Genomic DNA, 17008 nt, shown 5'->3' with positions numbered 1-17008 from the left:
CAGCCACTAAATGGCTAAAGCAAGAAAATGCCAACTTTTTCCAAGTGGTGTTTTCAGAATTAGAACTACAAGTCTGACTTCACCATTAGATAAGATTTTTCTTTACAATTCCAAGGACACCAAACATGAACTGAGCAATTGTTCCCTTTTGAAAATTACAGCTTATTAAATATAATAAGGTAACTCCTATGTTATCCTGTGGGAGAGGCAGGCCTTTGCAGTAGAGGAACACAAATGTACATATTTTTCATTACCAGGACATGTAAAAGTTAAAAGTACATGCCCTACTTTATAAATACGTTTCACTCTGCCCTGTGGGCTGTCCAGGATGTATCCTAGGGTTGACATATGTATTACAAAGAATGGTTTGGGCCTGGCAAAAGGTTTATTTGGCCAGGTCAAAATGGCAGTTTAGAACTGCACACACAGGCTCCAATGAGCGGCCTGAGACATTTTTAAAGTGCTCCTTGCAGGCCTGAGAAATGTTTAAAGTGCTACTTAAATAGATGGCAAAGCCAGCGCTGCATGCCCACTAGCAGCATTTAATTTACAGGCCCTGGACACAAGCAGTGCCTCTTTTCTAGGGACTTACAAGCGAATTAAATATTCCAATTGGGTATAAGCCAGCGAGCACAAGCACTTTAGCACTGGCTACCGGTGGTAAAGTGTGCAGAGTCCTGAACCTAGCTAAAACAAAGACAGCAAAACAGGTCTGAAGGCAAAAAGTTAATGGTAAAACCAAGACAAGTCTAACAGTTTAGCCAACACATGCTGCTACTGTAATCTTGCATCACTCTGACATTGCAATCACTCATGCCTTGGGAAGGTGGCACTACACAATGATAGTGCAATACTCTAGTACATGGTTTGTGTGGGGAGCATGGTTGAGCTGATGGAGAGATAAACACCATTTTACGTTACTAGGTTTCTGATTATGATACAAAAACAGATTAATTGTATGATCCTAAAAAATCTCAGTACAATATGTTAAAAATAACTGAAGTATATGCGCAAACGAACTACACATTTGCAGAACTGCAGAAACCTGTATGCAATGGAAAAAAGTCAACACACAATGCTGATATCAGAGTGAGAATAGAGCTTCTAGGCAGGCGATAGATAGGCAAGTCCTCAAAAAATGGATCATGTACAAAACCAACTGTGCTCCGTATTACAAATTTTGACAGAACCTTTCACTCGACCTTCAGGGGGAATGGTATTGCAATAATGACAAGACAGTGAAGAGACAAATATCTAATGGAACATAAACTGCTGGTAGAGATAGTAACAGTAGAGAAAGTGCATAAACCTAATCTCAGTAGACGGCGGGAAAAAAAGATGAGGCTTCGGGATCAACTGAAAGTTCTACGACTAGCAAGTCTGGGAGAGCCTTACTTCAAGTAAAAGAGTTATTCTGTAAGGAAAGGAACAAAGCAGATAGAATGTTGGCAGGCAAACTTAGGGCCCAACGAATGAAGGAACATATTACTGTCCTGAATACCTCACCTGGGAGCAGTGGCGTAGCGTGGGTTGTCAGCACCCGGGGCAAGGCAAGTAATTTGCGCCCCCTAACCCGGGGCAAGGCAAGTAATTTGCGCCCCCAAACCCGTGGATTTTAGCACTCGAGTCTCTTCCAAGATGTTGCGCCCGGTGCGGCCGCCCCCTCCTGCACCCCCCACGCTACGCCACTGCCTGGGAGGGACGTTTTTTATATGAGCAGGAGAAGAGAAAACTATTTTTAGAATTCTACCGACCCCTGCATTATGTTGGAAATGAACAGAAATATCAGTCCTTACTAGATTGGGTTCAGCTAACAATTATCCCACCTGAACGGCAAGCAAAACTAGATCAATCTGTAACACGTCAAGCTTCGAAGTCTGTGCACCCTAATAAATCCCCATGTCCAGACGTACTGACAATGGCATTTTATAGGGATTTTGTGCCTCTTTTGGTGGATCCACCCATTACATTATTTAACGCGTTCCTGGAGGATGCTGGGATCACATTTTCTATGCGGAAACTGAGGTGATTGTATTACCCAAGCCGGGCAAATCCTCAGAAAAATGCAGTGCTTAATTTGTAAATAAAAAGTACATTGCCCAAAGCTCTACTCTTAAAAACGTTGAACATGCACCGGCTGCAATTAAATGTGCGATAAAAGAATACTGAGGCAGCTTAATCCTGAAGCCATCTTGGGCCTCCCTAATCCATTTACAGGCACCGCCTTGCCCCTTCACCTGCTCTTGCAGCTTTCTGCTTTCTCCTTTTTTGACGCCTTTTCATTTTTCCGCTTCTTCTATCTTTCCCATATTTGTCTTTTGTTCGCAATAAATGCTTGAGACATTAAAATAAGTACTGGCCCTCAAAAATAAGTACCGGTGCTTCACATCGGAAAGCACCGGCTCATATTAAGCACTGGACAAATGCAAATCTATAGACCAATATCTCTCCTGACTACGTATATCAAGATTTTCACAAAAATCTTATCTCTAAGAGTGAACAATGTTCTTATGGTTTTGGTGGAACCTGATCAAGTACCACATGTCAGGGAAAGGCGGGGCATACAATGTCAGGAAAGTGGCCTTTATAATGGAAAGTGCAGAAGTAGATGGAACCCGTCTGTACTGGTGTGGAAGATGCAGCAAATACGTTTGACAGGGCGAGCTGGGATTTTTCTGACAGGTACTGACAATAATTAAAATCGGCGCAGTGATGAAACAATGAATGTTGGCAAATTATACACGTCTCGAAGCTAGAATCAAGTTTAGAGGGGTTAACTCTGATATATTTCAGCTACAGAGAGGAACGAAACAGGGATTTATCTTGTCGACTCTCTTTTTTTTTTCTCTGATTTGAGCCGCTGGCAGCTCTTATAAGGGAAAACATAAACATAATGGGAGTATGGTTTAATGTAGAAGAGCAAAAAATGTTGGAGGATGATGTGTTTTCCCTGTTACATAGTCGGAGACTTCTCTGCCCGAAATTGAAGGCCTTGAGCTCTATGAGGTGGGCGAAAGCCTCCATCAAATATTTGGGGGTGCCCATTAACAATCTGGTGGAGACATGGACAAAAGCTAATTGGCCCGACTCCAAGTACAGATTTTAACGTACCTTCATAAAAGGAAGGGAGTTTCCATTTCAAGGACTAGTCGTATCAATGCAGTGCCAAGCATTTGCAATGCAATGGATCTCACGTTTGCTCGAGTTAGGGCTATTAGCGTTGTAAATTCCTAACTGGACTTTTCTTGCCACATATATTGAAAACGGAAAGTAAAACATTTGACATAAGTAAGCCGATTCAAAGGGCCATGGCCACCATGAGCGTGAGTGCGAAGGAGAGACACTAAAGGGAAAAGAATTTCACTTGCAATCAAACGTATTGGCAAACATGCAATTATCCATGTAACAGGGTTGATGGCCAAGGCGGTAACAAAAGCGCCTCAAGGAGGGACAAACGTAAAGCAATTACCAATGATAACAAAGGACTTTTGAAAGGCAGTCCCATGACCGAGTGATAGTGATAGGCATGCGGTGGACGTGGTTAAAAGCCCACAGATAGATTACAATAGGCCACAGCGCTTCCACGCTCGACCTAAAAAAAGGAACATTCTTCCTTGGTTGCGCCACATATGTCAGATTATGCTGACTCAGATCTTAAATGTAGGTTTACAGAGGTTACAAGAATACCTAATGGAATTTATATGGGGAGGAGAGCATGCATGTTTACTGTTAGCACCATTACATAAGGGAGGGCATACTGGGCATGCCCAAGTATCATTCAGTACTACAATGCAACATGTTTATGTATACATACAGAACGGGCAGCGAGGGAAACAGAAAAAGGCTGGATATTCATGGATAGAGCAGTGGTGGGTCGATGCTTACGGACTATTACATGGTTGTCCAAAGAGGAGAGACCAAGATCGCTACACATCTTAGGAATCGCCCAAAACGTAATTTCCGATTTGGGCTAGGGTGATGCTTAATATGAAGGAAACCAGAAAAACTGAAATATATTGGACTCTGTGCAATCCAGACTAGACGTCAGTTAGGATACTGAAGTGGATGTGATGTGGTGCCGAAGGAAGGAGAAGGAGGTGAGAAGGATTTAGAGTATGTCTCTTAGGTTTTGGCCGCATAGGGATGGGGTAGCCAGGCTTATTATTAAGCTCTCTCCCAATGAGCTTCCACTGATGTAATCACCTATGTAAGAGAGTCTAATAAAAATCTGGTGGGACGAATTTAGTACTATTGAGGTGGGAGAGAATCAATAATTGTGTATGCTATATGCTGTGTTATTCTATTAAAACAAACTGAATACAATGTGTGATACAAAACGCTTAACAGTTCATGAAGCACTACGGAGGTACACCAAAGGGTGGTGTCAAGTTTACTTGCATTCGAAATAAGAAAACATAGGTTACAGTAGTATCTTCATCACATGCCTTCCTCATTAAGGGCAGAAACATATACTTCATAGCTACAGATGAAAACTCAAACATCACCTCAGTACATAGGTGACTTACTTATAGGCGGACACCCTGCAAACATCAGTCACTGAGATGCCCTACTCTCATTACTGAACAAAACTTGCACAATTTTTGCATGTCTGCAAGACAAAGTATCTACTTCTATAGATGTAAATAATAACTCTTTTTTTACAGCTCTATTCCCATGTGGTTTAACCAAGAGTTCCACACGCTCTTTCCAGGAAGATGCTGTACAACCTCTACAGGATGATTCGACGTGGACTGTAATGGACGTTTCCACATATACCCAGAAGACTGCCGCCACACACTCTCCACAAGAATATACCACCCAATCGCTTCTCAAAGATTCTATGCACTCTCTACATGATGACTCTAGTGCCTCTCTACAGGACAACTCCACGCATTCTCTTCTAACTGAATTGATGCACTCCCTACAGGGCAATTTTACAAAGCCTCTTCAGGATAATTCAACACATTCTTTCAAGGATGTTTTCATGGATTCTCTCCAAGATTATCCCACGACCGCTCCCCAGGATAATTTCACCAGTTCTCACCTGAGGGATATACCCTTACCACTTAATGTCACTGACACATACCCTCATCTTGATAATGTCACCCACTCAGTTCTTGGTAATTCCACACATCTCAAAACAAATTGCACCGGAAACACATCATCTTTGGACTATTCTGTAAATAATAACAACAAGGCACAAGATGATACCACACTCAAGTTCATGGATGGAAACACATATGAAGGCAACTGGGATGATTCAATAAGCCTCAGAGAAAACCTGGAACTGAATGATACCAGAATCGTGGGAGGAGTTCGATGCTACCTTGGCGGTTGCCCTTGGCAGGTACGTAATTACGTGCCTGCTCAGTGAGTATGAGGATGGGGCCAATCCTTCTAGTAGATGTGTGAGAAAATGTGTCTGATTTCATGATATGTTATACAGATCCATGTTAGGTTATGTATTGTTTTCTATTGCACTAAAACCCTAGTTAGAGCATATAATTCTGTATCATTACTTATGAACAGTATTTAAGCTGGCAAAAGGAACATCTTCATGTATTTTTTAAAATTGCCTAGATTGAATTTGGTGTAATGCTCAACTGTCTTTAGCAGCAACTGAAGTCATCTATTATGTGTTGTGACCCCTGTATTTCGAACAAGGTTGGACTTTACCTCAAATGTAGAGGCAACACCATGTCTTGCTGCTGTTTGAATTCTTTACGGGGGTCCCAGCTCCCCAGCCATGCCTGCCTTTTCTGTAGAAGGGAGCCCCGGTGTCATATGCATGTACAGCCACGCACTCACCTTCATTCTGCTCTAATGAGTGTGGTATGTGCCTAGCTGGCACACAATAGCAATCAGGCCCGCTCCAAACCTCTCACCATACTTGTAGAGATCAGAGGCAACTAGTGAAGCGCAGGCTGCCAGTGGGTGTCATACCGATGCCAGGCATTGCTGGGGACTAGAGCCAGCTTATGTCTGATACCTGGTCACACAGGTGGCCTAATCAAGCACAGTGTTGAGCGCAGGTAGGTGGGTTACGGGTAAATAGTGTCTCCCTTCCCTAAGCCTTACTACAAGAATCCACCATCCCTTACCTGTAGACCGCAAGGATTAGCAGAGAAGCCTTAATTTTTTACTCCACTCACTCAATCCTGGACAGACTTGGGAGGCTGGAGGTCACGGCTCATGTTTGACTACTGTGGCTAAGAGCCAACATGCAGTCTCATTTGATGCAGGCCTTCGCTCTCCCTTAGCCTGCTTCATATCTGAACTTCGCCAGTACATGCCGCAGCTGGGCGGCCGGGTTATGAAGTATAGAGCTCCAGTGACAGGGAAGGCTCTAAGACCATGTCAGCAGCATACGCCCTGACAATATTGTTTTACATGTCTCAAGGATAGCCTGGGTCAAGGTAGGACTAGTTTCATAACAATCAAACAGTATTGGTAGGGAAAATAGACTTGGGTCCTGGCCCTTGCTGGATCATTTATTCAGCTTGTTTGAGTAAGATCCTACTGACACTCTAGGAAGAATGGGTTATCTCTGAGGCAGCCACAACATCCATTGATGTGAGCCTATTGCCTTCCTCATAGGCTGGCCATGCACAGCCTGGATTGGCCACAGGACCTACACTTCGACCAGACACTATTCCTTAAACTCCACTGTCAGCCACCCACAGCAGCACATGGCCTCTGGCCATGCACAGCAGGGGAGGGTTGGTTTCAGGGCCTACCATGGGTTCAGGCCCTGTATCCAACTCCTGCATGTGCCCAATCCCCACATGCACCCAAACACTACTGGATTTGTAGGGTCCAGAAATGGCCCAAGATTCATGAATCTGGCCCAAAATCCACATTCCACCACAAAACCTTTTTTTGAAAAAAATCAATGTTAGTGCTAGGCGGGTCCTGGCTTAGGTAATATTCAAATGCTGGTCTCGGTTTAACATATTAAGTAATGGTGAGTGCAACAGAAATTATTCTGACAACCAACCAGAGCGCATGCATATTTGAATCCACAGATGGATTCAGGAATCTGAAATGGATGATAAGAACAAAAGCTCCCTGTTCCAATGACATACTTTAATTTTTTAATGGATTTGATAAACAGCATGATGTGAGTTTTTTAATATTTAGAAACACCGAAGATTTATACCTTGCATTGTTCTTTGCATTGTTTATTGGGTTGTGACTTATAAGAGCAGCCTAATTCCTAAAACTGTTATGATTGTTTCGAAAGACACTGCTGGAGTCTAGAAAATCTAATGGCTAAGAAGCTTGGCGAGTAGACATTAACTTACAACATCGATCTTGGCAGACAGACATATATCAGAGAAGTGTTTGCTCATGAGACTTAAGGTGGAACCAATCACCAAAGCCCGACTGATTCCTAGTTTTGAGCAAGAGAGAAGACTGGAGGCATGCAATGCATCGTCTGTATGTAGGCACTATGCTTTATCAACCGAGTGACAAGTTGACCAGGAGTGGACTTGTGGATCCTGCCAAACTGTCAATGCAGTACTCGAATGTATTACACTAGATCAGGAACGTTTGTGGAACCCTAGGATGCTGCCTAAAGTTGGAAAAGAAGCAGGGACAAACACAAAGATTGAGCATTTTTGCCAAAATGACGAAAGAACTTCAGTGTAGAGCTAGATACTTTTTAGATGGAATGGAAATAACTCGGCTTACAGTAAGAGAAGGGAAGAAGTATCATTAGGTACCCATAAAAAGCAGACGCAGAGGTAGTTTCATTACTGATACAATCAGATGTATCCACTTTAAACAGGCTTCTAAGTCGATTATCTTTTTGGAGCACAGAATCAGGAAGTCTGGCTGAGTTACATGGAAAGTGGTTCATGGGAAGTGGCAAAACTCTGTAAATGTATGAACAGCAAAGGAAAACAATCCTGCTGGTGAGTCATAACAAGCAGGACATCCATTTCAACTGAGAAAATGGCTCCACTGGTGCAGAGGATATTCTGGGAAATGTGGAGATGCACACTCTAGGTGGACAAGCATACCTCTAAAACGAGACAGAAAAAGGAATCAAAGCATGCATTCATGGCCAGATTCATCCAGTACACTTGATATTCACTTTCATTGCTGATGGTGAATGCCAGATAACAACAGCCCAGAAGTCCAGCCCATGATCTCAGTGTCTGAAGCCTAATCACCATGCCTAGGAGATAAATTATTCAGTCTAGTATACCTGCCCTCCATGGTGGCTTTGGCAATAGCTTTCACATCTTCAGTGGCAGAGTTCAACATCAAAGAACTGAACATTTGTGATTCCCCAATAGCAGAATCTATGAAAGAAAACATGCATCACAAGCTATACCGTGGAGCAGATATTTTCTCGGTCTACAAATGGAAAGTAAAAGAAGCATGTGTGGTTGAACACAAAAACTACATGTATCCACATAAAAACGGTGGTTATTATAAATAATGTTTCAGGACGTTCTAGGCAGATGTGAATGATATTCAAAGGCATTCAGAGGACTTGAAGGCAGCAGTGCACATCTAAACTCTAAAAGTCAAGACGATTAATCGATTAACATAGCCTGTAGGGAAACAACAAAAATCGAAATGTGAACTGAATACCCTGTAGTGAGCAACAAGACAAAGCTTTTCTTTGACATGCAGGACTTATGGGAAAGACAGTGTGTGACAAGAATTTATTTGAAGTGTTGGCATAGATCAACACCATCATAGTCTTCAGAAGGTTCTTGACAACCTTAGAGAGCAAGCGCTTAAGTTCTCTCTGGACAAGTTCCTATGTCATCTGAGGATTGATCAATGTGGACTAAGCAAATAAAAGGTTCTAAGAAGCTAGCCTTGCCCAAACCTTCTGAAACAGCAAGAGAGTTTTCTGGAGTTCTGCAGCTATAAATAACACTTTGGGGCATTTCTACAAGAAATGGGGCACCACTGTGCTTTACCGCTGACTAATGTAATTTCTTATCGCCATGCTTGCGCCATATTTACAAAATTGCACAGATGGCGGTAAGAAAAGGCTAGTGTACAAATAAATTATGCTAACTTTTGCAACATGTCACAAATCAATGGCGCTAGTGACGCAAAAGTGGCACTAGCCTGATTAGCAGTACGTTCTGTGACGCTAATCGTGCTAGCGTCACCTTTTGCCTTAAAAGCATTAAAAAACACAAACAAAAGGCCAAAAAGATGTCACAAGGTAACAAAATGGAGAGGTCAGGACAGGAGAGACCCCAGTCAGTCCAGTGCAAGCCAAGATGTCCAGACAGACTCCCAAGAGATGGAGAAAAGAAAGAAGTGTAGGTTCAATGAGGAGAAGAATCAGATCCTGATCATAGAGATGACGGAGCACCAACACCAGCTCTTTGTCACCTCTAAATTGCCAATAAGTAGGAAGAAGTCTATATGGCAGTCCTTAGTTGATAAAGTCAACAGGTGAAAAGGAGTGTGACCGATTGTGAGAAGCGCTGGCACAATTGCAAGCGCAGAATGAAAGAGCAACTGGCCAGCAATCAAAAGGCATCACTGCAGACCGGAGGTAGAAGCCCTGCACCCCAGGAGGAGCTGGATGAGCTGGAGGAGATTGTGGCAGCAGTCATCCCGGAGGAGTTGGTCACCGGAGTCCAGGGACAGGACCCTGCAGCACATGAAGAGCACCAACAAACACAGGGTAAGCAGCGGGGACAATGTTGTAAATAACTAATGGCACAAAGGAGAGGCACTCACAACCCTCACAGCATTCCCTTCAATGCATCAACTGAACCATTTGGCCATGTTTAACTCTCATCAGCCATCATGTACCAGGGCTGTTGCGCATGGTGGGCTTTCAAGGGCAGGGATACACCTTCCTGTACCACTGGGAAGAGGCACTAAAATAATGTGCACAAAACATAAGGGGCATTTCTGTCATTACCGTCTGTGCTGGTGCACAATTTGCTGCCATGTGCTTATGCAGGCACACCTGCACCATGCTGCAATGGTGCATGTGATTTGGGGATGATTGCTGTTCTGCATCAAGTAACACCTTCCTGCACAACATCAGGCACAAGTGGTGTTTCCACACCACTATGTGTGATGCTCAATGCAGTACATAGAGTCACATGACATTACTGGGACAAACAAAAATGTACTTGCCCTCATTTTGCTACTATGTAAACCCTGAGGTGGTGTATGAAACTGCAGCATTCCCAAAACAAATATATATTTTTTGCATAGTTGTTAAAACATTTTTTTATTTTTTTTATTTGTTTACGTACACACACCTTAAACATCAACCCTGCCCAACCAAAAAATTAAAGCAATACCCCAAACCCCCACCACTAAGAGAAGAACTATCACTAAGTACTACAAACTAATCTAGACTATGCTATCTTACCAAACCCTAACTAACTAAATACCCCAACTATATACATTCATATTTTCAAAGGAAAGGGACGTGCAATGTCCGTGTGCAAGTGTCCCCTCAGTGCTTAATTGTATATGCTTTGAGTTCACGGAGCAACAATACCTGGCTTTTTTTTTCTTGCTCCAACCAGGCAATATGGTACTTTTGGTCTGCCAACTCTGTTCAAAACCCCTGCACATAGGGGGTCTCCACATAGGTTGGTGCTGCCATAGTAGAGGTCAGAGTATTCGTTGATGAAACTTAGGGAAAGAGGACCTGCCCACAGGAGAAGTTGCAATGCATGTAGCCGCAGGCCTTGCTGCTCCGTGGGTGGTGGTGGAGGGTTCCTTGGCTGGACTCCCTTGAGGGAAGGTTTTCCAGGCCCCCGATGCATGCTCCTGGTCATTTCTCCTCCTCATCCTCTGGTACGCCTTGGCAACCTGACGAATGTGGCAGTGCCTCTGTGCCCTCTTCGCAAATTGTTGCTTCTGGGATACACTCATGTTGGTAGCTGCAACATGAATTAGACATGTCAGTCAATTGTATTTTTGGCAAATGAACAACACAAGGGGGGGGGGACACATCTGCAAACCAACCGTCAACTCCACATTGCCCATGTCCATGATATTGTGACTGGCTATTGTTGCATGATAACATTGAAGCATCTTGGAAAATAATTGAAGGACCATGTCACCATTGACTAAGATTGTCATAACCATCAGCCATGTGACCATGCAACGTTATACTCATCATGGTGGTTTGCTCATCATTGGTCCTCATGCTTGCGCAAGTGATCTCAGATCCATTGACATTTGAAAAACTCATCTGAGCAGACTGCATGTAAAATGTGGTCTCACAACAGGGCCACATATGTCAAGGACATATGTCAGGACACATTGCTAAATGCTAAACCAATTGTGACAGGCATCAAATGTAAACTTGTAGGGTGGTGCAGTCACTCATGCCACACAGAGGATGATGACACTAGGCTCTTATTGACACAGATCTGTACCTGCTGAGCTGTGCCATGACTTGATGCATGGTGCCAGAGTAACCTGTTTCCTGTGGTTGTATATGTGTCCTAAACTATGCTCAGCATGATGCATAACAGCACTCAGACCCACCATGTTACATATGGGTGCATGCATGTACTACACTTCATGTACACATGGATCTTGGATCAGCACTGACTAATGTGGTACATTGTGGGTCAATTGTTTTTACATCACATCCTGGACACCATCTGGCTCACCACGAGTAGATGATGCTGTGGGCCATGGCATGTAGTATATCAGTGCAGGATGGATACAAACATACATGACAAGATATGTGAGGATGACATAGGTTAGAAATGTTGCAAACTACGACTCAGATAATGGGCATCACACCACAATGGTGGATGAAGGTTTGGCAGATCAAGTGTGGTATGTTGACCACTGAGCTGCTAATATTAGATAACAATTCACATGGCTATGCATCACACAATGATCTGAGTTAATCAGTGCTACTTGTGGCTCACAGATCAGTGACACATGTAGTCAACAAAATCTTGCAACCCTGCACACGTGTTGGACCCTTTACTTCAGCCACATGCCATACTGTCATCACTGCGATGGGACTCATGTACCATGTCCAACATTTCCATGGCTGTTGCTACACATGTTGCCACCAGTGCATTCATTTAATGGGATGTACATCCTAGACACAACTGCAACCATACAATCCATAGCCAGGTTTAGCCTACCATGTTTGTGGTAGCATACATGCACTTGGTACATGGGATTGCATACAACATACAACTGCACACACAGCTCCTTGCACAACACATTACACACACAGATTGTGACTCACTGGTTGCATCAGGGTCATCGAAGCTTACTATCTCTCCAATAGTGTATGGTTGGGGTCCACCTGCAAGAGGGAATATGAGACATGGCACTGTGAATGTTGCACAAGGAACGCTATGGACAACTATTGCACATCTGACATTACTTGCCAATAACCCTAGTATACCTATGTTGCTGACTACTCAATAATGGCATTATTCATGTCTCAATGACATACATTGGTGGGATAGGCTGACATGTACACATATATGCTGGAACATAACATACATGTCACAGCTACATTGTTAAGTAATTGCAGATGACGTCCTACTGTAACATATTTCAAGCATTGCAAATTGTAATGTCACTCTGCACGTACATGACTCACAGGACACACTCAGCCATGCCACCCTTTACTCCTGTATAATTTTAGATAAAATGTACATGACTATGCAACATACATCAGTAGTTAGGCACTTAGTGGATGTGAACACATGTTCCAGGTAACCATGTACCCTTCCATCATGTCACAGTTGTGTCGGCATGGATGAGCATCAGAACCCATTGGACAAGGACAGGAATAAGTCTTTTGTCTCCTCAGTGATGCAATGTTGCCATTGTCATGGTTGCTTTTTTACACCAACACAATACTTACAGCACTGCCCCTTGCCTGTTTGTAAAGGAGGCCCTATGGCCAACAGACATGTACCTGCAATTGTAAAACAGGAGTCAACCACAGAGATTGTGTACTCACCCACAGTTTCTCCAACCTCCATCCCAATGTGATGCAGAAGGTCCTGCTCCCTGCTCACAATGTCTGCCCAGCGATGTTTGAGGTTCCGGGCAGTCCACTCTATTTCGAAGATCCTGTTCATCTGGGAGAGGACCTTTCCCCCACCGCAGCTTCCTTGCCTCTGTCCGGTAGCCCTGGATCACTAGGCCACCCACGGCCACCATGTTGGGCACGTAATGGAGCACCAGACACATAAATTGACCTACCTCCTCAGTGCTGAGGTGACACACCCTTCCCTTCCATGACATTGTGTTGCACACACCTACCATAAGCTTAACTAAAAAAAATAAAAAAAATACCCAAAGAACCCCCAACTAATCCAACTTACGATACTACCCCAAAGATAGACACCCAACAATGCAATGACAAGACAACACAAATGACAAATGAATAGGACAATACTGAGGTCAGGGACAATAATCGGACAATAGACAGCACAATAGATACCTAAAACACCACTCCAAGACACAGCTACCAAATACACCTTCTCTCAACAAGACAGACAAAAAGACTGTGACTGTAAAAAGAAAGTGAAAGTAATTTTGCAGTTCCTGGAGTGCAGCATGGCAGATCCATTACCTCACTTCCTGTGTTGATGCATCACGTTTTGGACGATGCACTTTTTTTTAATGCTACGTGCCTGGTAGTGATTTTTTATGTCGCATGGCAACACAACATTAGCCAGTTCTGACTCTTCGCATGGTATGCATCATTTTTGGTAGACGCAATGCCATCAGGAAACACGCATGGCAGAAATGAGTTGGATTTTTTGACGCAAGGCATGTAATGTATTAAAAATAGGTGGTGGCCTTAGGAAAATCCCTTTTACATGTATCCAGTCATGTGCAGTGTTGTGATACCTGTAGATACTTCAGATCAACATACTCCTGTCTTTCCATTTGTGAAAGATATGGATTGTAAGTCTACATGTATGACGGTACATGCCTTACTGGGACCAGACAATGCACAGGTCGCATTTCCCATGAGTCATGTCAATGACAAGTTCATAGGGTGGCCTTATGTGGCAAGAACGGGACACATTTACAAGCCCCTTGTGCACCTTTGCGCCTCCGTAGTACCATTCATTTTTACGCCATGGTGGCACTTAACAGGCCCTCACTATGCGCCATATATACAAAGTGGTGCAATGTTAGCATTGTGTCACTTTCTGAACACATTGAGAAACATCATACCTGTGCAGGTATGATGTGTGCAAGGTGGCCATTCCCCCGCATAGAGGCCCAAGAGCATTTGCACTGAGAAAGTTACACAGTGTCATTGCACTGTTCTAGCATAATTTTTCAATGGCTGCCCACTGCTTTAGTGTTATGTCCCTTGGGCCTTCCTGAGCTTTGTTGGCCTAGTGCAACTGTTTTTGGCGCTAGTCCAGCAAAGCGCCACAACTGCACAAACATTTTTGGCACGAGTTTTGTGAATACAGCGCTACCATGGTGTCATTAAGGGGGGTGAAGGGCTTTCCAAGGAAACTAGTGCATCATGGCCGATGCATTATTATCTTGTACAAAAGCCATTAAGTGTGGTCACCTCAGTCCATTGATCACCCAGGGATGCCATGGACTAGTCATGGAATGTGGCCCGTAGACCCACATGTGGGACTGCGCACATGTCAGACAATATGTGCTTTGTCCCAAAGTACACACAGCAGGCTGTCACGCAAGGGGTGGTTGTGTCTGAAATGTATGGTGCTAGCAAGTGTGGTGATCTCATTTACGATATGCTTGCTCAACAGAAACTTCTCTATTTAGCAACTTCCTGACTTCACATGTGTACAATATGTTTATTGTAATAATACGACTGTAGGGGTACATGCATTATTGGGATCTGACTACACAGATGGCTAATTTACACATTTTGTGTAGTCACACAGCTTAGGATAGATGACCTATGTGCTCCACAGGTTAATTTACATGATACCCTTGTTAAGAGTATATCCTGGGGTCCTTTTGAATTTCCTGAGATTGTGGCCAGCTTACTAACCCCTATGACAGTGCATTTATGTGAAAATATAATGTGTGTCCAAAGGAGCAGACATTAGGCAGTTAGGCAACATGGATGACTTACGGTTCCCTATGCAGGCAAATGATGGGATGTTTAGGACAGACATTTGCCATGGATGTGTTTATCATGCAATGGTTGGTTTGTGTTCTTCATGCATGATTCCTTCTGCCTGCTACAGTGGTATGTTTGGTATGTCAGTGCAAAAATGTGCATATGGCAATCATGGACTATATTGCACTTTCAGTACAATATCTTTGGTCATATCAGTGACTGACATGTTGCCCTCTTTAGGTACATCACTGCTGTCTGTGTTAGGATGTGTTTTTCTAAAAACACAATTGGCTATGATGATTCTTCCCATTGGTCCATGCTCACAGTGTTGGGCTACACAGAGCTGTGCACACCTAAGAGAGACATCAAGGTTGTATTTTTTTGTGACAATGTTTTCTCAATGAAAACATTGACAGTACAGTTCCTCACCACATAGTCTTGCACTGTATTCCCTAGTAGCACACACTGTGCATGGCAGAGCTGCAAACAAACATGGATGGCAGGCTACACATCAGTGCACCCTCAAGTGCAGGTTTCCAAATGTACGTCTACTCTCCCATGCCCTACTATTTACTAGGGACATACAGGTTGTTGATGTCAGCCTTGCAGTATTATCTACTCAGGACTTACGGGGGATTTCTGTCAGCCTTGCCCTATTATTTACTAGGGACTTACAGGAGATTTCTGTCAGCCTTGTCCTATCATCTACTAGGGACTTTCAGGGGATTTCTGTCAGTCTTGAACTCTTATCAACTGGGAATTACATGAGCTTGTGATTTGGAATAGTATCTGAGTCTTGATTTCATAGGCAATCCATTAGTAGCTAGTGCGACACGGACATGTCTGTAGACCCTGGGTACACATGTTATCAGTTTACACATGTATCCCTCATACTTGTTTGTGCTGGGAAAACACATAGGTGGGCTTGCTGACAGTGTGACTTGGATGTTAAATAGCCTACACAAAGTGTGTGCTTATGTCTGGTCTTCTACAATGTTGTATTGTGGATTGATACGTAGAGATTGTGTACACATTCTCACCTGCAGAAGCCAGATAATGCATTGTAGGCATCAATTGCCACATTGCATTGCTGGCACTGTTTGGGCGATTGGTACATGCTCATTATCTTCAGCATCCTCACTATCAAAGTCCTTCATACATGTCAGTGTATTTTGTCCATGTGATAATAACCAATGAACCTTGAGGTTGCTACAGGGCAAACAATATTTACCATAGCATATCCATAGCATGCAGGGTGTGGCATTCACACATCTCCGGACTCCAGCTGCAGCACTTGTGTAATCTGTGAGTCACTCCACAAAGTGGCTGTGCCAGTTCAGTAGAGCAGTATCTCAGCTGTCCTTCAATATGTGTGTGAATAATGTGGGCACTCACTCACATCTGCTACCAACATCCTTTGTCAGAAGCACAATGAGTGTGAGTGGATTGTATGTGTACTCCTGACAGCTATTGTACACATATGCATGTGAAAATATGTCTGTGAACTGATAGACACATGGATTTAGCCAAGGGAATGAGAGATGCCATGACATTGTTTGACATACATGGGAGATGAGTACTTATTTGAGTGGGACAGCCCTAGACATACTGGTGCAGTGTGTTCTGTATCATGCATGTGGCAGTCACTGAGGGATATATTAGGAATTTTCACCTGTGACTGAGACATTAAGACATTGTGTTGTCACATAGCTGACACAGACCTACTGTTGTGGGCAGTGACTGCTCTTGTCCTACCAAGGGCTGACATCTGGATAACATTCCTCACATGGAGTAACAATGTGGCTGCTGTCAAATTTCAACCCAACAGACCTGTGTGACACACGTGTTGTAATGTAACATATCTGTTAAGCTTGCAATGCACACCTTACACCCGCACATTCCATTCTCATTGCTTTGTGTGTAGTTGTTTGGTGT

General features: G+C 43.4%; 1 protein-coding gene across 1 annotated transcript in view; it reads left to right on the top strand.

Moving 5' to 3' along the window:
* The window catches only part of LOC138265751 (coagulation factor X-like), a 264842-nt gene that overhangs the window by 198392 nt on the left and 49442 nt on the right, over positions 1–17008 (top strand). Inside the window, exon 7 of the mRNA XM_069213758.1 lies at positions 4665–5347. Within this exon, the coding sequence (XP_069069859.1) occupies positions 4665–5347 (683 nt within the window). The remainder of the gene's footprint in view (positions 1–4664; positions 5348–17008) is intronic.

The sequence above is a fragment of the Pleurodeles waltl genome, chromosome 11 (assembly GCF_031143425.1).
Source record: "Pleurodeles waltl isolate 20211129_DDA chromosome 11, aPleWal1.hap1.20221129, whole genome shotgun sequence".
Classification (NCBI taxonomy): Eukaryota; Metazoa; Chordata; class Amphibia; order Caudata; family Salamandridae; genus Pleurodeles; species Pleurodeles waltl.
The sequence above is the reverse complement of the archived record's forward strand: the minus strand, read 5'-3'. Positions and strand labels throughout refer to the sequence as shown.